Source organism: Microtus oregoni, unplaced genomic scaffold, assembly GCF_018167655.1.
Source record: "Microtus oregoni isolate MIOR12 unplaced genomic scaffold, Mior012 000004F_ref0000308, whole genome shotgun sequence".
NCBI lineage: Eukaryota > Metazoa > Chordata > Mammalia > Rodentia > Cricetidae > Microtus > Microtus oregoni.
The window spans coordinates 56,994,970-57,016,438 of record NW_024543063.1 but is presented as its reverse complement, the minus strand read 5'-3'; the positions used below and the strand labels follow the sequence as shown (position 1 = coordinate 57,016,438).

The window sequence follows — 21,469 nt, the reverse complement described above, 5'->3', positions numbered from 1 at the left end:
CCAGTGAATCTGCCCACATTTCCTCCTACAGGTTAACTCTTTAATGAACTTACTGTACACTCTCTGCAGGAAAACGCTAGCATAAATATAAAATCTTATCATCAAGATGGGCATAGTGGCTCACACCTTTAGGCACTGGGGAGACAGAAGCAGAGAGACTTCTGTGTGTTAGGAGCCAGTCTGGTCTACATGGTGAATTCCAAGCCAGCTAGACTGCACACTGACAATGTCCTACCATCAATTATCAAGTCACAGATAATTGAACTTACACACTTGAAAAAGACAAATAAGCTTCCATACTGGAGGGGAAAAGTTAGAACGGCCTACCAATAGCTCCTACAGGTTATTCACGCATTTACTACAGTCCAGGCACAGGGAAAAATTAGTCATTCTGGTTGTGATAGAATTTATTTTACATTCTAGAAGTGAAAAGATAAAATGAGCCAAAGCAAACAAATGAAAATTTCCCCTATTTAAAACAAAATTATGGGGCTTGGGACAGAGCATGTGCTTAGAATGTGTAAATGCCTGGATGCCACTCCAAGCACCACCAAATGGGATTACAGACGGCAATCAGAAGCTGCAACCATACAGGTTCACAGGAAGAGGAGTGTAGAACTGAGACCTCAGCCATGAAATGCTAGCTGTGGGCAATCTGAAGGAAGAACATCTCAGATTAAAGAAATTATGAATTTGAGGCCTTGAAATGGAATCCATATGATGAAAGAGAAATCTAGGGGCCAGAGGCTAGGGTACAGTGGACATGAAGAGTAGTTACGGAGTACAGAGGCAGGTGATCTGCTCCAAGTCATGGAGAGTCTTGTGGAGTCTGACTAAAGAATGCTGAAGGAAGCCAGGCATGGCTGTGCACATCTTTAGTCCTAGCACTCAGAAGGCAAGGCAGATCTCTCTGAGTTCTTTGCAGCCAGGTCTACAAAGTGAGTTCTAGGTCAGTCACAGCTACATAGTGAGATCTTGTCTCAAAAGAGAGAGAAAAAAAAGGTTGGGGATAAGAGTAGAAATGGAAACCAATTAGTAGTGACCCTAGCAATACAGGAAGTCCAGAGTGGAAAGAGAGACAGCAAGATTAAGACAGGTCTGAGTACACTTGGTAAGTCGTTTTGGCAATTGTAGAGTAGAGAAGACTGGGAAGAAAAAAAAGAAAGAAAGAAAAAACAAACAAAAACTGTACTGTGGCATGAACTGAGAGTTCATCATCAGCTAAGTTAGATTTGGAGGTGCCCATTAAGACATTTAAAGGCATATGGTATACGTAATCCCAGCACTCAAGACCCAGGAGGAACACAAGTTTGAGGCCATCTCAGGAAAAGGGGGAAAAAGTTGGATAAGTAGATGCTTCCAACAAGGTAATTATAAAGTCAAAAAAAAAAAAAAAGAATGATCTTAGTTGTTCCCTGACCCCACTGTAGGAATAGTTCTCAGGGTATGGGAGGGCTGCCTACCTTTGCTAAAAACAGAAGACTAAGAGGAATCTTTCTAAGCACGCCTTTTTAGGTCTGGGGAGATGCTTAAGAGTAAAAGCACTGTTTGGCAAGCACGAGGACCCAAGTTCAAATCCCCAGCACTCATGTAAAATCCAGGCATGGTGCAGACAAGCAGACCCTAGGTATTTACTGGCCTGCCAGCTTAGCTAGTGCAGCAGGACTCAGGTTCAGAGAGCGGTCCCATCTCAAGGGAACAGAGCAGGACACTGGACGTGATCGTCTTTGGTTTCAGTAGGTATGTACTGTACATACACAGGCATATAAAAGGCCATAAACAAGCCCTTTTAAATCTCAGGAGGCAATTTCTCCCCAGAGAGGCTGGCTACATCGTCCATCTGTCTAAGCCTAATCCTACAAGGCAAGAATATCCTGCTACAGACTATGAGAATTTATGCCTGGTTGATCCTGGAAAATGTGGACTTCTGATCACAACAGACATGCACATGCAGCAGGCCCACTGACCACAGCCAGTCAGCCATCAGTCATAGGACATCAGTGCTGACACTTTCTATCTGTGAGGACAGCGAGTCATCTCTCTCCAAGCACAAAGGATATTCTGTACTCCTTCAGCTCCTCCAGTTCTTCTTCTCGTCGCTGCTTTTCTATCAGTTCCTGCTGACGAGAAACCTCATCAAGGAAGTTGGTCTCATCTTCATCTAAACCTCTTACCATATTTTCTGAGGAAACAATTGAATAAGGGATACTGAGAAGACTAAGAGAAAAACGGTCGTCTTTGACTTTTCCTTTCCTACATTAAAAGAAAAAGATTATTATGGTGTGTGTACACGCGTGCCATGGTACACACATGAAGGCCAGGGGACAGCCCTCAGGAGTCAACTCTCTCCTTCCAGCTGTGGGACCCAGGGATCAACTGGCACAGCGAGCACTTGTACCACTGGCAACACTGCCCCTTTTCCTTTTTAAATAAGCAGCAGATTCTTCAGACAATTAAAAGAAATAACTGTTGGGGGCTGGAGAGATGGCTCAGAGGTTAAGAGCACTGACTGCTCTTCCAGAGGTCCTGAGTTCAATTCCCAGCAACCACATGTCTGTAATGACATCTGGTGCCCTCTTCTGGCCAGCAAGCATGCAGAAAGACAGAACACTGTATACATAATAAATAAATCTTAAATAAATAAATAAAAGGATATCTTTGTTAAAAAAAAAAGAAATAACTGTTAAACACCATGGCTTTTTTTTATAAATAGCATGGCATAAAGTCAAAGCATTTCTCCCATTACTAGATATTAGCACAGAATTCAAATGGTATCTTAAACTCTAAGTAAAAATGTTCAATGTGGTTTAGAAGGCAGAAGATGGTCTTTTTTCTACTGGACAAGCTTCTGAAGGCTGGATGATTAAGATAATTCTATTGCTAGTAATAAAGACAGTTTTATGAGGTCAAAGTACATCAGAAGGCCCAGTGAATCCCTCAGAATGTGAACTGTATGAAGCTTACTGAATTTGAACTGTTCCTCATACTCCTGCTGCTTCCTGTCTTTCTGCTCCTGGAGCCGTTCATACAGAGACCGGGGGTCATAAGCCTCCTCTGGACATTCTGAAAGGAAGATGGCATAAAGGAGACACAGAATTTAGGCTGTTTCATATTATTTTGGAATCACAAAGAGCTGGAAAAATAGCTAAGTCTCTATATTGTCTGAAGGTGAAAATAACAAAAATAACAAAGTCTACAGCATCTTTTGCCCCTCACTCAGAAAGCGGCAGGTGGTTTGCAAAGGCAGCTATTAATGTCACACTGCTAACTGGATGAGCAGCTGGTCAAACCTATTAGCAGCATCCTCAGTTCAAACTGTGCCTCCTCCACCTGTGACAATGGAAGAGACTTAGCAGACTCTCCTGGAAGGCACTGTGGAGGGGAGAAGAGGGCAAACATGGAGTACTCTAGTCCTGCTGTGGAGACTTCACATGGGTAACTTCACCCTGTCCCTAAACTCTAACAAGGACAATTAGCACCTTCTTGGCAGAGTTTTATGAGGATTAAAGAATTAAATGAGGAGCTGGAGAATTGGTTCAGCAGTTAAGAGCACTGGCTGCTCTTCCAGAGGACCTCGGTTCAATTCCCAGCACCCACATGGTAGCTCACAATTGCTAACTCCAGTTCCAGGGGACCCAGCATCTTCATCCAGACATATATGTAGGCAAAATACCAATGCACATAAAAACAAACAAATTGTTAGAAAAAAGTTAAATGAGTGTCCAGCTCTAGGTCTATATACCTTGTGGATCTTCTGGTTTTCGAACCTTTTCCCACTCTTCTTGCCTCCTTTTGCGCCGCTCATCTAGCTCTGCCTCGGACACAAACCTCTTTTTGATGACAAGGTTACCATCATCTCCTCCATCCATAATGGAACAGTCTGCAGGGGGAAAAAATCTACAATATTTTGAAGAATTACAACTAAAATTCTGAAGAGAAGGGCTGGGGGTGTAGCTTAATTGGTAGAGTGCTTGCCTATTATGCATGAAGCCCTGGGCTTAATCCTAACACCTCATGTCCTGAGTGTAGTAGAAGACGTCTGTACTCCTCATGTCCTGGGTGAAGTGGAACACGTCTGTACTCCTCATGTCCTGGGTGAAGTGGAACACGTCTGTACTCCTCATGTACTGGGTATAGTAATACATGTCTGTACTCCTTGCACATGAGACGTGCAGTTTTTTAGGTAGAGGCTATCCTGGCTTACCAGGCAGAAAACATCTGTGTTTTCCAGTCTGTGAGCAGTTCTGGAATCACTCTTTTGCCACAGTGTTCCACAATGTGTCACAGTGAAGGTCTTTCTCTGTGCCACTACTTCGGACAAAGGTGGGCACCCACCCTCCTTTCTAGCTGTAGTATTCGTCACCACGCCCTCTTTCAGCTGCTACTTCAAGAGCACAACACTACCTTGGTCTGCCTGTTCTTACCTCCAACACAGATTCTAATGGAGAATCTCAGGGCCTCAAGGAGTCTTAGTCAAGTCCAGTCTGTACAGCAGGGAGGTGACAGACCTAGGCACAAAAACCATGAGGGAAAGGAGTAAGACCAGAAGACCAGGCTCTCCTAACTCTCAGCTCAACATTCTCTGCTGTCTACCCTGCCCTTCCTCCCTGTAAATTAGTGGCCACATCTGTGACACTCAGGACTCTGACTTCAGGTTTCTCTTTTTTTTTTTGTTTTGTGTTTTGAGACAGGGTTTCTCTGTGCAGTCCTGGCTGTCCTAGAACTTGCTCTGTAAACCAGGCTGACCTCAAACTCAGAGGTGTGCCAGCCTCTGCCTCCTGAGTGCTGGGACTAAAAGCGTGCACCAATGAACAGGCAACAGCAGGTCTTTTAGACTCCTACAACCCAAGCCCTTTATGCATATGCTGGTGTAGACTATATCACACTTCCTTTCTACTCTTTCCTGAACTCTTTGGAGAAGGAAATAAAGATAGGAAAGTCTTATTCCTTTTCAAAGTCAACATTTTAAAACTGGGATGTAGCTCAGCGGTACAGAACTTGCCTAGCATGTGCACGCCTTGGTTTTCTCTTTTCCTTGAGGGATTATGGTAATTAACCATCTACTCTGACATGTTTTGTGTTAATACGACACAACTATCTACCAAAGATGCACAAACTCAACCCAGTGTCTATTCCAAGATGACCTTTGACAACAACCAAATAATAGTTCACTGGAAAATAAGTCTGGGCCCAAAGAGATGACACAAAAATTAAGAGTACTGACTGCTGTTCCAGAGGTTCAGGGTTCAATTCCCAGGCTCTACATTTTGGCTTACAACTGTCTGTTCCAGGGGATCTGACACCTTCTTATGGCTTTTTTGGGAATCAGGTATACATGTGGAACACAGACATATACGTAGGCAAACACCCATACATATAAAATAAATAAAAACTTAGAAACCAAGTCTACTGCTATGGTATAATTCTTTTGTATACTGTAAAAATTTGTGCCAGGCAGTGGTGGTGCATGTCTTTAATCCCAGCACTCGGGAAGCAGAGGCAGGCCCGGTCTACAAGAGCTAGTTCTAAGACAGGCTTCAAAACTACAGAGAAACCCTGTCTTGGGGAAAAAAAAAAAAGATTTGTCATTTGTATTTGTATTGATTTAATAAAACACTGATTGGCCAATAGCCAGGCATGAGGAATAGGTGGGACTGCAGAGGAGGCAAGATGAGAAGGCCTTACTAATAAAAGGTACCAAGCCACATGGCTAAACATAGACAAGAATTATGGGTTAATTTAAATTGTAAGAGCTAGTTAATAAGCCTGAGCTAATAGGCCAATCAATTTACATATTAATATAAATCTCTGTGTGCTTCTTTGGGACAGTATGGCTGGGCTGCAAGACCGGGCAGGACAAAAATTTCCATCTACACTATGAAAACAGCAACAATTTTGCAGCTTTTACCACGTGTTATACGCTTTTGATGTGCATTATCAAATTTATATGCACACAGAACCTATGAGAAATACTCTCTTTATAGATAAAAGTTGAAGCCCAAGTTCTGTCATTTCTTCAAAGTATATACACAGCATGCAATAGAGCTGAGAATCAGATCCAAGCCTGACATCTTTTTATATTCTAACGTATGTGGTGGCACATGATTGTAACCCCAATACTCAAGAAGACTGAGGCAGGAGAATCATGAGTTTAAGATGAGCCTGGAATACACAGCAAGTTAAGGCCAGCCTGAGCTATCTAAGGACCTGTCACAAAAAACTTTTTTTCTCATCCTTACCTACTTCATCATACTCTTCCCCAGAAACCACATAATCTCGGTTAAAACAAAGACATGGTGGACATGCTGACCAAAACCTGTAATCTCAACACTCAAAGGTAAGGGCAGAAAGATGGGCTAGAGGTCAATCTGTATTACACAGTGAGACCTTGTTTCAAAAAACTAAGGGCTGGTATCTTAGTTACAATTCTATTGTTGTGAAACAAACAAACAAACAAAAAACCAAAACACCATGATCAAACAACTAATAGAAAAGGTTTTCATTTGGGACACAGGACTCCTGAGGGTGAGAGGGCATGGCCATTAGGACAGGGACCATGGCAACAGGCAGGAAGCAATGGTGCTGAGGCAGCAGCTAGAGAACTTACATCTCGAAGCACAAGAACAAGGCAGAAAGAGAGCTAACTGGGAATGGAGAGGGGCTTTTAAAACCTCAATGCTCAATCCTGGTCACCCACCTCCTAATCCTTCCCAAACAGTTACCAACTGGGGACCAAGCGTTAAAATATATGAGTCTGTGGAAACCATTCTCAAACCACCGCAGCTGGGAATGCAGCTCAGTGTACTAGGAGCTGGGTTCATTCATCGGCATTGGGGGACATGAGAAAGAATGGCATATTCATTTCATTTTTTCTATATCAAATCTGAGTGCTGAGAATGCAATGTTTTTGTTTAGTAAAGATAAAAATTGGAATCTAGGCAATAAACCCAAACATTCAAAACAGGAGAAATCATCTCAGCTTGAATCCTACTGTTGGGATTTAGTTTGATGCAAAAATGAGAATTGTGAAAATTACTAGAAAGAAAACTGAGTCAGTTGAGGGAAACTTTGACCCCCACCTGGCCCACAATGCAGCTTTTTCTGATGCAGCAGCACTCAAAGCCTCCACTCAGATGCTTAGGACAATAGCAGGACTGCCCTGTCTCTGTGACGTTACAAATTTCCTCAAGCTTTTCGGAGCAATCTCATAGGAAACAAGAGCCAAAAGCTTACAAAATGTCCCCAGCAGAGACTGTCCCAGCAGGCACCGGTGGAATGGGAGTCATGCTGGGCCCTGGCTTCCCTCTGCTTCCCCCTCTCTACTGTTTGCTGTGGCTCCCCCTCCCCACCCTGTATTAGCTGACTACTTTCCCCCCTGCTCCTGTTTCCTAGAGAATAACTCACCACAGAAACGGTTCTTCCAGCCTTCACTTGGCATCACAATCCATCACACACACCAAGGAAAGAAGCAGCAATTCCTATTTTCAACCTTCAAGGTGGGCTACTGCACACCCTTTCCAGGCAGCCAACACCCTCTCAACCTTACAGTCTTGCTCTAAAATCTATTCTATGAGTTCCACACATAAATTTAACCCATCAAGATGAATCTTTCAACAGGACAATGCTTCAATTATAGGAAGGTAACTCCTATTTTCCCCTTACCTTGCTACTTTTCCAAGGCAAACGTCCAGTATTTTAATCCTACAAGACAGACAGTGAACTTGCCTGGCCTGCTGGCACATATGCCTGTAATCCCAGCACTTGAGACAGATACAAGAAGATCAAGAGTTCAAGGCCAGGCTAGGATACATGAGTCGTAGATCAAAATCCAGGTTAGTCAAATGCCTCAGAGAGTAAAGGTGTCTGCTGCCAAGCCTGATGACCTGAGTTCAATTCCTAAAATCCATAGGGTGGAACAAAAATTGGGTTCCACGTGAGTGTGTGTACACAGACACACATTAAAAAAATAATGAATGAGTAGCCAAATTCTACAAACTCTGTATAATAGTCAGAATATTTCTTCTCCAAAAGAACATTCAGCTCTCTCAAGGATTACAACCGTCTTACAGTCAATAACTACAACCATGTAGGTTGGGTGTGGTAGCTCACACCTGTAATTCCAGCACTGGGGGGCTGAAGCAGGAAGATCATAAGTTCCAGGTTTAATACTGCAAGGCAAGCCACTTAAGTTTAGACAGTTTTCAATATAACCTACTCAATTCCAACCAATCAACAGCAAGTGCCTTCTGCTGTGCTCTTCTTATCAAAGTGACACAGGCAATGACAAAGACCATGGACTCTGACAGCAGGAGACTTAAGTTCAAACCTTGGCTCTGCCAGGATGAGAACCTGGGATGACACCGAGTCAGTCACTGAACTCCGCGGAGCCTTGGCGTCCTTATCTCCATGTCACACTCACCAAAGGTGACACATAAAGTCTGGGTGGGAAGACCAGACAACTCATGCAAAGACCTCTGGCACATTTCAAGATGATTTGAAAGGTTTCCTGTTACCAAAAAGAATTGTGTCAAGCTCTGGGCAAGGCACAGTAGTGAGAGAAACTGTGTATACTCAAGAATGGGAAGAAATTAGTCATAAACAAATATGACCTTTACATGGAAAAGGAGCTCCATCAAACCGAGAAAACATGGAACTTTAATGTGCACAGATCCAATTCTCTCCACATGTAAGCTTTTGCTATTTGTCCAACACTAGACTAGACTTTATGAAGTACACAAAAAGAAGTTAAGGTCAATAATCTTGCACTTAAACTGTATAATATGGTATATAATAAACCACCAACGGAAAGAATACAGGGCACAATTAGGTACTTCAGGACACATAGGAATGGATGGTTTCCCAGGCTCAAGCCTCGGACATGCATCTTGATTCTTTTCCATTCTTTATACCCTTATATCCCACTTGTCACCTAGTTCTGTTTTTACCTCATAATAATCTCATCTCAATCCATTCTATCCTTTATATGGGAGGTGGGCCCCTTCCTTTCTAATTCTTTTCCAGGGCTCCATCTTGCATCGACTATTTTCCAAGTATTCCATAGGTCGTTTCTATTCTAGCCTCCTTTCAATTCATTCTTCCCATTATCAATCTAATGGCTCTTCTAAAAGGTAAACTTGCCTGTTACTACTGTCCGCCTGAAATGCGGACATCATTCATCATATCATTACCACCAGCCCCATACACACCAGCATGAAAATAAAATGTTAAATGACATTGCCACAAATAACTCCTGTGGGTGAAATTACCTTGTAGTGGAAAAGCACTTATATCAGAGTAAAGTCCATTTTCATTTGTGTGATCCCCTCAACTATCTCACCTCCCCATCTTCCTAACTTAATTACAATAATCCCTCCACATAGGGCACCGAGCACTCTGTACATCTCACAACCCGTCTTCTCTGCAAACTTTGCCCAGGCTGTTGCCTCTACCCTGCTTTATCTTTGAACCTCACGTGAACTTCTCTGCTCAGATCAGAATGAAGATCCCCACCTCTAAGAAGCTTCCCGTGTCCTTCTAGAGTAGTGGATGCATATTTCTTTCCAGAGTCCCTACCATATACACTTAAAACTCTAGATAGCACCCATTAACTATGCTTTACCACTGCCGAACGTTCCAACAGCTCATTACCCACTGCCTATCAGCACAGTGTGGAGCAAGTCAGGTGTATAATAAATATTTTCTGAATAAACCAACCACTAGGAGGAGCTAAAGGATCTGAGCAGGGAAAAAAAATGCATTCGACGAATATTCCCAAACACTGTTCAATGTTAGGGTAGGCAACAGTGGCCATTACTCAAGGACTTAATGCAGTTCAGTGTCTCAAGGAATTCTGCTCAAATATCAGTCAACTTTGAACAGGAAACACAAAACCAAAACTGAAACAACTTTGTTACACAATTGAGACATTTTAAAAAAAATAACTCTTGCTAGCTTCCTTTTACTCAGTGGTTTTCAACCTGTGGGTTATCTCCCCTTTGGCAAACTTGTCTCCAAAAATATTTACATTATAGTTCCTAACAGTAGCAAAATTACAGTTATAAAGTGGTAACAAAAATAATTTTATGGTGGGGGGATTACCAGACTTGAGGAACTGTATTAAAAGGCTGCAGCATTAGGAAGGTTGAGAACCACTGCATCTGATTAAAAATACTTGTATTGAGCCCAGTGAGATGGCTTAGTGGGTAGAAGAGCTTGATGTGCAAGCCTGGTAACCTGAGCTTGACTCCTGGAATTCAGACGGAAAGAAAACTCCTGGAGCTGTCTCCTGACCACCGCACAAGTTCAATGGCATCTGCGTCCTTACACTCACACATGTCTCTCTCCCTTCCTCTCCCCTCCACACACAATTAATTGACAATATTTAAAGTTTCTTTTTTTTTTTAAATAAAAAGCTTGCACTGAGAAATGGACCTTTTTCTTCAGATTTCACACTAGCCATTGATTCTGCAGTATGGAAGTGGTCCATACCCACACTGTCCTGACCCTCTGCTGAACTACAGAATTTAGGGATTTAGACTACACTGACTTCTAATTCCTATTCTTTAGCCAAATTTCCACAAGTTATACTTTCCCTCTTTTGCTTGCTAAAATAAATAAAGGTAAAATACAAGCTGACAAGAGCCCAGGATTATGGAGACCTAACTATCAAGATCAACACAGGAATGCAGAGGATTTACTGGAAGGGCTTATTTTGTTGAGCCTTCTGTATTTAGTTTTAGGAATACTAAATAAACCTTTAATGTCAGTGTGCACTCAGAAGGCAGAAGGATCTCTGTGAGTTCCAGGTTAGCCTTGTCTACATGATGAATTATTCTAGGACAGTCAAGGCTATCCAGTGAGATCCTATCTCAAGGAAAAAGAGACTGACTGATTAAATATGGTCAACTTTCCTTTACTTACTCAGCTTTTGTTTTTCAAGGTAATTGAAGTTAAACTATGAAATTAAATATTTTTCCCAGTGCGGATTAAACCTAGAACATCTTACAAGCTAGGCAAGTGCACCACCACTGAACTACAGACTCAGCCCAACATTATTTATAAAAGAAATATTCAGTGTTCTTCAATATGGATTTTGTAGAAAACCAAAATTATTTTTTTTAATCTTTTTAAAAAAAATAGAGGATTGAAATATTTGAGGCCAACCTGGTTTGTTATATAGTGAGACTTCTATCTCCAAAAACAGCCATGCCTTACAAATTTGTTTAACAGCCAAAAAACAAAGATATCTCAAGGCAGGGTAACTGTTACACACTGCACTACTGTGTTTCTACTGGACACATATTTAATTTCCAGGCTGGGGAGACAAAATAGGTGGTGTCTTAAATAGCATATTCTGCAAGTTCTAAAATACACAACTTACAAAGTAACTGCTATCCTAGAACCGAAAAATTAGTCTGTTTAACTAGTGCCATGATGCAAGTTAATGAGATTTATTTTCCTATGGAATTAAATTTTGCGATGGCAGACTAAGTTTACAACTGGCTGACCAATCACACCCTTCTAAAATTAAACCCTGCATGTAGAAATATACTCAGGGAGCCAGGCAGTGGTGGCGCACGCCTTTAATCTCAGCACTCAGGAGGCAGAGGCCGGCGGATCTCTGTGAGTTCGAGGCCAGTCTGGTCTATAAGAGCTAGTCCCAGGGCAGGCTCCAAAACTTCGGAGAAACCTTGTCTCAAAAAGTCCCCCCCCCCCCCAAAAAAAAAAGAAAGGCAAGAAAAAAAAAATATACTCAGGGAATCAGAATTCTGTCTTATAACGCTTTAGTTAAGGTAACAAAAATAAGCCAACCCATTTTCTTTTGTCAGTTGACTGCTTTCCAATTAACATGTTAGTCTTCCTATGCCTCAAAACATCAAGGAGATAGAGGAGATGACTCAGTGGCTGGGAGCATTTGTGCGGTCATCAGGACCACAGTTTGGATCCCATCTTTCAAGTAACAAGCTTCATGAATCAGGCATACTCATACTCATATATCATATTTATGCTGTATGATTCAAGCTCTGACAGGGTGGAGACAAAAGGGCTAGCTGAGATTTGCTGGTTTGCAACCAATCTGCAAACACCTGAAGTCCCAGGTTCAGAGAGACTCTGCCTCAAAGGAATAGACAAGAAAGCAACAGATGATACCCAGAACACGCTTGTACCCTTCATGTTCATGGAAAGACAAGAATGAGGGCCTGAGCGAGCATGTGTGTACATGCTTTTTTTTTAAAGAAAAACACACGGTGGATCTAAGAGCAAGTTACTTGCAGAGACAGCCCAACTAAACTGCTGAAAAGACTACTCTCTGGCCAGAAGACCAAGCAATAGTAATTTAGATCAGGCCAACTTTTCCTTATTATAAAACTTCTTTAGAGAATGACAATTACTTAACAAAGAACTCTGCTAATACCTATTACTGGACAAACCAATCAGTGGGGAAGTAACACCAATCTTCTAACATCTAAGCTTATAATATACTATAGTAGCAAGAGATCTAATGAATCAAAATGAGATTACAGCATAAGCATTTTAATCTATATTTAAGATATATATTATACAGGGCAGTTTGTAATAAATTTTGAGGCAAAGAAACGTGCAATTATATGTCAAATATTTAATGTATTTACATATGCACACAGAATCTTTCAGCAGCACAAGGTCGCAATCTCCTCTTATATACATCTAATTCATCTCCTTACACTCAAGGAAAAAGGAAAACTAATGGAATATTTGCCCTTTAGCTGGTGTTCAGCACTCTACTTCACACTTAACTCTCAGAATAAAAACAATCCCATGTGTGAGTCTCATTTTTCATGTATTTAGCTACATGCAAAGCGATCGCTCCTCTGGAACTCAGGGAAATCAAAACACCAGTACCTTTTGGTCCTGACACCCCAGCCCAGTCCCCCCTCCCACATTGGGAAGAAGACACAACTACATTAAAATTTTTCATCATTAGTCTTCAACATGGTGCCTTTCTAAGAAATGGTCAAGGGTAGCTTTTTTTTCCTAAACTATTTTGGCAACTGGGTTGTCTTTAGACCAAAGCCAACCCCATCTTCTGCACACCCATCCTTAAAACTACAATCAAACTAAAAAAAGGAATTGGCCTGTGCAATACTAATGGCAAAAGCTAACCAAGCCAGTTTTTAAGGGTTGTTTTGTGTTTTGTTTTGTTTTGTTTGAGACAGAGTCTCACTATGTAACTTTGGCTGGCCTGGAACTTGATAAACAATCCAAACTGGCTTCAAACTCAGAGATCTCCCTATCTCTGAATAAAGCCCACCACTCTCCATGCAAGCCTGCTTTTTCCTAACGGAAGATCTTCTCAAGGCACTTCTCAAGGCACTAACGTAACAAATGTGGCACACAACAATGTAAGGAGAAGTAGGACACAGTTACTGCCATAGGAGAAGCTAAGCACTAGGTATTCCCCTCCCCCTCTTTGCTGGTTTGAGACAGGGTTTCTCTGTGCAGCCCTGGCTTGTCCTCATTCTGTAGAACAAGCTGGTCTCGAACTCTCAGATCCGCCTGCCTCTGCCTCCTGAGTACTGGGATCAAAGGAGTGAGCCACCATGCCGAGCTTAAGCACTAAGCTCTCAGGCAGACTAGAATGAGGTACCAGGGAAGCCTAACTCAGAGCTGCTGTGACACTGAGTAGTGAAAATACTGAACATTTTACGTAGAATAGCATCTTTGACTTAAGAGGAAATCACAAACTTCTCATTCCAATATGAGATCCAGTCAGTGAAAAGATTTCATCTCTGGAGAAGATGGACTAAATACTATTACCTGTCCTCTACTTTATACTTAAAACACTGGGAATGCAATAATAATAATAATAAGGGCTGAAAGATGAAAGATGGTTCAATGGATAAAATGTTTGTCAAGTAAGCATGGAAATTAAAGTTTGAAGCTCCAGAACCCCCATAAATGCAGGACACTCCTACAATCCCAATGCTCCTTCCTGGATATAGGAAGCAGAGACAGGAAAATCCCCGGGAGCTGTGGGCCAGCAAGCCAGATAAATGCAGTAGTAAACAACTAGAGACCACGTAGCCAACAAGATGGAAGTCAAGGTCAGGAGAGATGGCTCAGCAGTTAATAGAGCGTGCTGCTGCTTTTCCACAGGATGAGTTCAGTTCCAGGCACAACACAGGCTCATGATAGTTATAACACGAGCACCAGGGGATCTCATGCCCCCTCTTCTGGCTTCCTCATGCACCTGCACACACATGGTACACATACATACATAACTATACACACATACACACAAATCTAAAATAAATCTTAGAATCAAAATAAAAGGTAGAAGGACTAACACTCAAAGTTGCCCTTTAACATGCAATGTGGCGTGTAAATCAACACATACACATACACAAATACGTGCACACACATACATATCAAACACATCACATACAAAAGTAAACTAAACAACAGTTAAATCAAAAAGGCAAAAATAAGCCGGGCGGTGGTGGCTCACACCTTTAATCCCAGCACTCAGGAGGCAGAGGCAGGCAGATCTCTGTGAGTTCGAGGCCAGCCTGGTCTAGAATAGCTAGTTCCAGGACAGGAACCAAAAAGCTACGGAGAAACCCTGTCTCGAAAATCCAAAAAAAAAAAAAAAAAAAAAAAAAAATATGGCAAAGACTTTGGACAAAATCTGTAAGGTGAAAACCAGAAATTAAATCCAAGACTCAAGTAGTTCCTTCAGTCTGAGGATTTCTCTGACCTCAATGACTGACTACAGTTGTACTGTGATGAGGCAACAGAACAGCCAAAGCCTGCTCCTGGGTCTGTTGATAACCATTGCCCGCCCCATCTTAATCCGGTACCCAAAGAACTACACCTTGAAAGGAAAGGGAAAGAGGAAAGAAAACAGCAAGAGAAACAGATCCATGGGAATTAAATACACGAATCACACAACAAATATGCTTATAATATTTAAAATAAAAATCATGCGGGGTGGTGATGGCGCACACCTTTAATCCCAGCACTTAGGAGACAGAGGCAGGCGGATCTCTGTGAGTTCGAGGCCAGCCTGGTGTACAGAGCAAGTTCCAGGATAGGCTCCAAAGCTACACAGAAAAACTCTGTCTTGAAAGCTCCCCCCCCCCCGCTGCCAAAATCAAGCCTTGAAATGAATAACAAAAAAATATGAAACTTTCTTTAAAGTGACAAAACAAAAACTTCAGGAACTAAAAACAGCAATAGGGCTGGAGAGGTGGCTCAGCGGTCAAGAGCACTGACTGCTCTTCCAGAGGCCCTGAGTTCAATTCCCAGCAAGCATATTGTGGCTTACAAGCACCTGTTATGAGGTCTGGTACCATCTTCCAGCCTGCAAGGACACATGCAGGCAGAACACTGTATACATAATACATAAGTAAATCTTTAAAAACTGCAATAATGGAATTTAGTGTGTAAGAGGGGCACAGTCATGCACTCTTTTATTCCCAGCAGGAGGGAGGGGCAGGCAGGGGAATCTCTGAGTTCCTGGCCTGCTTGGTTTATATAGCCAATTACAGGACAGCATGGACTGAATAACGAGACCCTGTTTCAAAAACCAAAAACAAACAAAACAAAATGAAAAGGATACTAGTGCTTAACGAAAGTGTAGGAACAGAAGAGAATCAATGAAGAAATTACCCCTCTAGAAGGAGAATCAGGCAGAAAGATCTTGAGTTCTGGGCCAGCCTGGGGCCACAGAGCAAGACCCTGACTTTAAAAAAAAAAAAAAAAGCAAACAAACAAAGACTGCTTCATGGGGATATAGGGTGAAAATGACTAGAACTTTACAGACTAAGTAAGGTCAAAGGCCTACTTAACACTGCCAAATGTAAAAGCATACACCTGTAATTTCAACACTTGACAGATAAAAATCAGGAGATCAAGATCATTTTTCCATCCATTTCAAATCCAAGCCTGGGTACATGACTGTCTAAAAACAACAATCAAAAAAGTCAAATACGTTCTTTGGTTCTAAAACTGGAAAAAAAAAGCCAAATAGGAAGACAAGTGAAAGAACACAACTCGCAGTTTGAAACATTATACCTGAAAACACAAAACAAAGGCAAACACTCTTAAAAGCACTTCTGGATGAAAGTGATCACACTTAAGAGTGAAGACACGTATGTCAAAAAGATGAACACACGAAAACTGCTCAAGCTTACTGCCCTAAAGGCACCTTACACTGTAACCAAGCTTACAGTTGAACCATGCTGTTAAATTATTTCACTGTCAAAATATGGGTGGCTTTCAATTTCTGAGGCAGAAGACTGCCTCTAAGCAAACTTTCAGATCCCTGGATGGTGACAATGAAGGGTGACAGCCAGGTAAATGGTTTCCACATAATTCTTCCGTTTTAGAAACCAGAATTTTGGCCAGGTGGTGGTGGCGCCAGCACTAGGGAGGCAGAGACAGGTGGATCTCTGTGAGTTCAAGGCCAGCCTGGTCTACTACAAGAGCTAGTTTCAGGACAGCCAGGACAGTTACACAGAGCAACCCTGTCTTGAAAAAACAAAAACAAACAAAAAAGAAACCAGAATTTCCTCTTAAAGGCATTAAGACTTCAACTTCAAACGGTAATTGGGCTGTCCTACTTTCAAACCCGTAGGCATTATTCACAGCTCATCTTAGGATCAAATCGAAATACACAAGCTGCCTTTATTTCAACTCAATCCCTTCTAACATGGAGAGCTAACCAGATTCCTTTCAAATATTTCAGAAGCAGTATCCTCCAAACCATTTTATTAGTTTGTTCGTTTATCCTGCTTTGGTTCCTGACAGTCTTGATGTAGGCCAGGCTAGACTCCAACTGACAGACCCCCAACCCCGACCCTCCTCCCCCAACCTCCATGGACATTGGATTTCAGGATTGTCATGTTGAGCTCCTCCAAATGGTGTTTCTGGGGACACATCAATAAATCGATTAATGTAACCAACGAAACCTGTCTCACAGGTTTACATACAAGAAGTCGCCGTAAATCCTAAACCACAGATTCATATTAGCCTTTCGTGGCTCCTACTCTATAGACTTAACCAATCAGACTAAGGGGTGAGGTACAAGACCTGTATTTTAAAATCGTGTTTTCCTCTAAGAAGCACTTCCACGAACAATAGGTCGCCCCTTCCCTCTCCGTGGACTGACATTCCAAAGGGCACCGACTCTCAAATAAGACATCCCAACTATCGGTCGTAGTTCTAATAGGCACACCGCCTTGTTTCCTATCCGAAGGAATGTGCGGGGCACAGCGATTGGGACATGGCAACAACACGTAACAAATGTGCTTCCCATCCCGCAACTACACTCTGGGATTCAACGACTCTCAATCGGGCATGCCACGTTTTCTAAGGAGCGTGGAGCGGTTCCGAGTGCAACACAGGCGGCTGCTTACTTGAGGCCTGGATAACTTCAGCCAGCAGAAAAGGGCTGAAAGCAGCAAGAGGCCCGGCGAGCAAGAGAGAGAGAGGGTCGGAACCTCCCACCTCGATCCCCACGCCGCCCGCAGGCTCTCGCGGCTCCGCTCAGGGTGGCCACCACAAACTCCCAGCCCAGGAGCCTCAGGATACCGGGCACGGGCAAGAACGCGGACTGAAGACGAGTCTGGGCCCTAACCCTAACTCCGGCCGTAGTTCACCCTCGCCTCGGCTAAGAAGCCTGGTTTCGCCTCCCGGCGCGGACCCAGGCCACACTCACCTCCCAGAGCGCGGGAGGAGAGCCTCCCTCACCTCCGTGGCGTCTAACTCAAACCGCCGCCGACAAGGCCGCTCGCTCTTAAAAAAATAGGTCAGAAAGACTGAAAGAACAACGGTTTAAAGCAAGCGAGCAGACTTTGCTTTTGTATTCCTTTTGACCCTTCGGGGCTTCCTCTTCCTCACCGCCACAACAAATTTCCTCCCCGCTTCCGGCGGCGCAGACCAATCAACGGCGGCCTCCCGCCCCCGAGCGCCTCGTGGAAATCCGGTGCTCCAACACCGGATGGAGAGATTTGATTGGGCCGTTCGCCCTTCGGCAAGGGGATTAGCCGGTTCATTCCAGGGTGGCGGGCCGAACCGCGGGCTCACGTGACACGAGCCGTGGGCGATGATTGGCTCCCGGAGAGAGATGGCTTGCCACCGAGGAAGGGGCGTTTCCTAGGGGACTGAGGGAGGGCCCGGGCGGTGCGAAGCGGGGGTGGGCCCTGCGCGTAATGGCTGTGCCGTGTCCTCGCGTCCATCTTTACCGCTCTCTTGGACCTGTCACAAAGGAGTCGCGCCGTTGTCGCTGTTCCCTCCCTCCGGTGGGCCCGGGAGCTAGTGGAAGTCAGTGCCACAGCCCAACCTCGCTGCTCTGGGAAGGCCTTGGGGGACGTGGCCGGGGAGGGAGCCTACAGGCTAGGGACGTCTGTGAGGGAAGGGAGCAGCCGCTAGAGCCTGGGTCGGAGAGAGCGGACTGGGGCCGCGGCCAGCTCCGGGCAGGGGTCTGGGAGAGGGTGGCGCTTGGCAGAGCCTGGGAAGCAGCCGGCACGTTCTCCGCCGAGGCCCGCGCTGGAGGCGCCTGAAGCGGTTCCTGGAAGAGGGTGTTTCCCTTTGGGGGGATCTTGCCTGGAGGAGGTCCTGGGGTCACCCTTCCGACGAGACTGCGGCTAAGCGGGCCCAGGTGAGAGGCAGGTACCCCCTGGGGAGGCTCCCGACGTGGGGGAACGCTCCGTCCAGACTGCTCAGAGCAGAAGGGGTCGAGGGGCGCACGCCGTGGGCGGGGGATCCCTTTTAGGGAGTTTGCTTTTCAGCGGGGAGCAGACTTCCCCTGGGGAGGTCTGGTGGTGCCAGGGGTGGAGGGTTCGACGTGGTGGAGAGAGGCTGGGGAGAGTTCCACGCCGTACCGAGAGGCTGGAGGCAGGAGCCAGACCTAGCGGATTCTCCTGTTCTCGAGGCCTGAGCTAAAATTTGGGTAAAAGCCCGGGGAGGCAAGATTTCTGGGCAGCTCTTTCCATTGGAAAGCCAGAGTTCGGGATAGTAAGCGGAAACGGGAATAGGCAGGGTTCTTCCCTCTCTCTGGTGACTGACCAGGTGTCCTAGACGAAGGATTCTGCTGCCTCTGGGCTCAGCGCCAGAGTGGGACGCGGGAGTCGTCCACCAGCACCCCCAGCGAGCCTCCAGATTTGGCATCGCTTCCTGCCTGCTGTCTGCCTCGCTCTCCCCGTTCTCACAGGAGACCTAGGTAGAGCTGCCGGGCTGAACCGCTGAGGAAGTCTTGTGTAGACGTCTGAGTGAGGCTGTGTCCCCTGGAGTGTTGTACTTTGAACTTTTCAAAGTTGGCAGCGTCTGTTATCGCCTGGAGTAGTGTCCCGTAGTCTCCCAGGTCCCTCACTTATCATCTGCTTGCCTTTGGTTGAAGTGACTTAACAGCTTAAATAATCAACGCTGTGTGTGAAAGTCTGGTAATGCAGACGGATTGCTGTTGCGAAATAAAGTGTTTTCTAATCTGTAAGATAGTTGATGTGAGAGATTAGCATAAATGCAGGTGCCGACTTCCTATAGCGCTCTGAGAACCACACCTTACTGAATGCTTCAAGGGTTACAGCTTCTTAGGTGATGTTAGTCTAAATCCTGATTTCAAGCCCTGCTTCCTTGACATGAAGAGGTTTCCAGGTTTTGTTTGCGGAGTTTTAATTTACTTTCAACTTCTCTTGGTGCTGGTAGGAGCTAGCACTTCCTTCGGGAAGTTTTTCTCCAAGAAATTTGTTCTCGATATTGTAGGCGCACTTCTTGTCTGAATTCCTGGCCTTAGGATGGCTACAGGTAGTTAACGCTCTGCTGGCTCCCTGGATTGTAATTTGTAAATAAGCCTGTGGTTTGCCTTCCACGAATTCTGCCTGTGGTACCCACAGAGTATAGATTACAAGGCACTTCTTTTGATTTTTCACTTTCTGTAGAGTTTGCACTTCTTGGGATGATAACTTGCTTTGTAGATCCCTGTTATTATGGGTTACAATAATAAGATAAGAGCCTATGTCAGTACGTGACACTTCACAAACCTTGGTTTTAGTGGTACTTGTTAGAGCTGTTTTGTTAGGGCCGGTGTCCCAGAATTTAGGAATTTATTTGTGTTTTGTTGTTGTTGTTGCCTTTTAAAAATAGGCTTTAAAAGAAAAGTTGGCCTGGATTTCCTGCCTTTAATCTCACATTTCACATTTGCTGTTTTGTTTTGTTTACTGTGGTGACTTTGTGAGCATCCTGCTTTCCCAGATACATAGTGTGTGGGGCTTCTGCTTAAATATCTTTGTAAGTTCTGCTTTTTGCTTTTTTTTTTTTAAACAGGACTTTGATTTTTTTTCTAGACTCAATGTTTTTAAGCTATTGATTATATAAAGTATTCCATCATGGCCTATGTAGATTTTTATGCTTAGTCAGCTAAATAGCTTCTTTTAGTATCAAGGGGAACAAAAAGCTTTAGCATTGTACATAATAGTGTGTTTTTCTGTACTGAATAGGGAACAAGCAATTCTCTCAGCTCTGAAGTATGATTAGCAAGGTTAGTAACAGTAGCTGTGTTTCTGAAGTGTACTTACAACAATCTGTTTAAACTCATGGAGATTAAATTCGTGTTCAAGGATTATATAATATTTTTTCTAACTTTTTTCTGATAAAATGAATTTTTTTTTTTTTTGAGACAAGGTCTTACTACGTATTCTTAAACTGACCTGAAACCGGTGGTCCTCCTGCCTAAGCCTCCTGAGTGCTGGGATTGCAGGTGTGTACCGTACCTAGGTTTGTTTTTTTTGGGGGTTTTTTTGAGACAAGGTCTCCTTATGTAACTCTGGCTGGCCTGGAACTCAAAAAGATCACCTGCCTCTGCCTCCAGAGTGCTGAGATTAAAGGTGTGCAACACCTTATCCAGTGAAATTGAATTTATGATGGAGAATCACCTTGAAGGTTTTAGAATACAACTTTCTTTGATACTCTAAAATCTGTGCAGCTTTAAAATATTATTAAGAATCGCTTAGAAAATTTGGTAAACAAATTTTAAAAGGATTTTATTTTTAATGTTTGTAATTATGTGTATGTGGAAGGTAAGAGGGTGCCTCTGGAGCTACAGGTGCTGATCCTCTGGAGTTTTATTAGGCAATTGTGAGCCTGTTGCTGCTAGGAACAAAACTTGGGTGCTCTTAGGCACTGAACTATCTCTCCAGGCCTATTAGGAATTCTTGAAAATGGTGATCTCTATTACAAAATAGTAAATGGGAATTTTTCTGTATTTTAGGGTCAGATCCTTGTAAAGTAAAACTTAATATTCATCACGAGATTCTAAGTGTAAGGCGGGCACCACCAATGACCAACTGAACCAGTAATCAATTAATCAATTTCAGTCATTTGAGTGGTGGTGGTGGTGGTGGTGGTGCTGCTGCTGCTGCTGCTGCTGCTGCTTCTTCTTCTTCTTCTTCTTCTTCTTCTTCTTCTTCTTCTTCCTCCTCCTCCTCTTCCT

At 43.6% G+C, this 21,469-nt stretch overlaps 2 protein-coding genes across 7 annotated transcripts in view; one reads left to right on the top strand and one right to left on the bottom strand.

The window, feature by feature from the left end:
• Psme3ip1 (proteasome activator subunit 3 interacting protein 1) overlaps window positions 1–17,900 on the bottom strand; it is a 30,434-nt gene extending 12,534 nt beyond the window's left edge. The window contains exons 1-5 of one of the 3 annotated variants that reach the window (XM_041651021.1): window positions 17,702–17,900; window positions 4,425–4,508; window positions 3,743–3,897; window positions 2,965–3,063; window positions 2,061–2,182 (exon numbers count right to left, since the gene is read on the bottom strand). In XM_041651021.1, coding sequence (XP_041506955.1) covers window positions 2,061–2,182; window positions 2,965–3,063; window positions 3,743–3,869 — 348 coding nt within the window. In that variant the 5' untranslated portion in view covers window positions 3,870–3,897; window positions 4,425–4,508; window positions 17,702–17,900. The remainder of the gene's footprint in view (window positions 1–2,060; window positions 2,183–2,964; window positions 3,064–3,742; window positions 3,898–4,424; window positions 4,509–17,701) is intronic. The other 2 variants (XM_041651020.1, XM_041651022.1) reach the window with 2 other exon arrangements.
• Window positions 17,901–18,167: 267 nt separating this feature from the next.
• Window positions 18,168–21,469, top strand: part of Rspry1 (ring finger and SPRY domain containing 1) — a 50,543-nt gene continuing 47,241 nt past the window's right edge. For 2 of the 4 annotated variants that reach the window (XR_005974167.1, XM_041650188.1), the window contains exon 1: window positions 18,168–18,643. The gene's annotated coding sequence lies outside the window, so the exon portion shown is untranslated. The remainder of the gene's footprint in view (window positions 18,644–21,469) is intronic. The other 2 variants (XM_041650189.1, XM_041650190.1) reach the window with 2 other exon arrangements.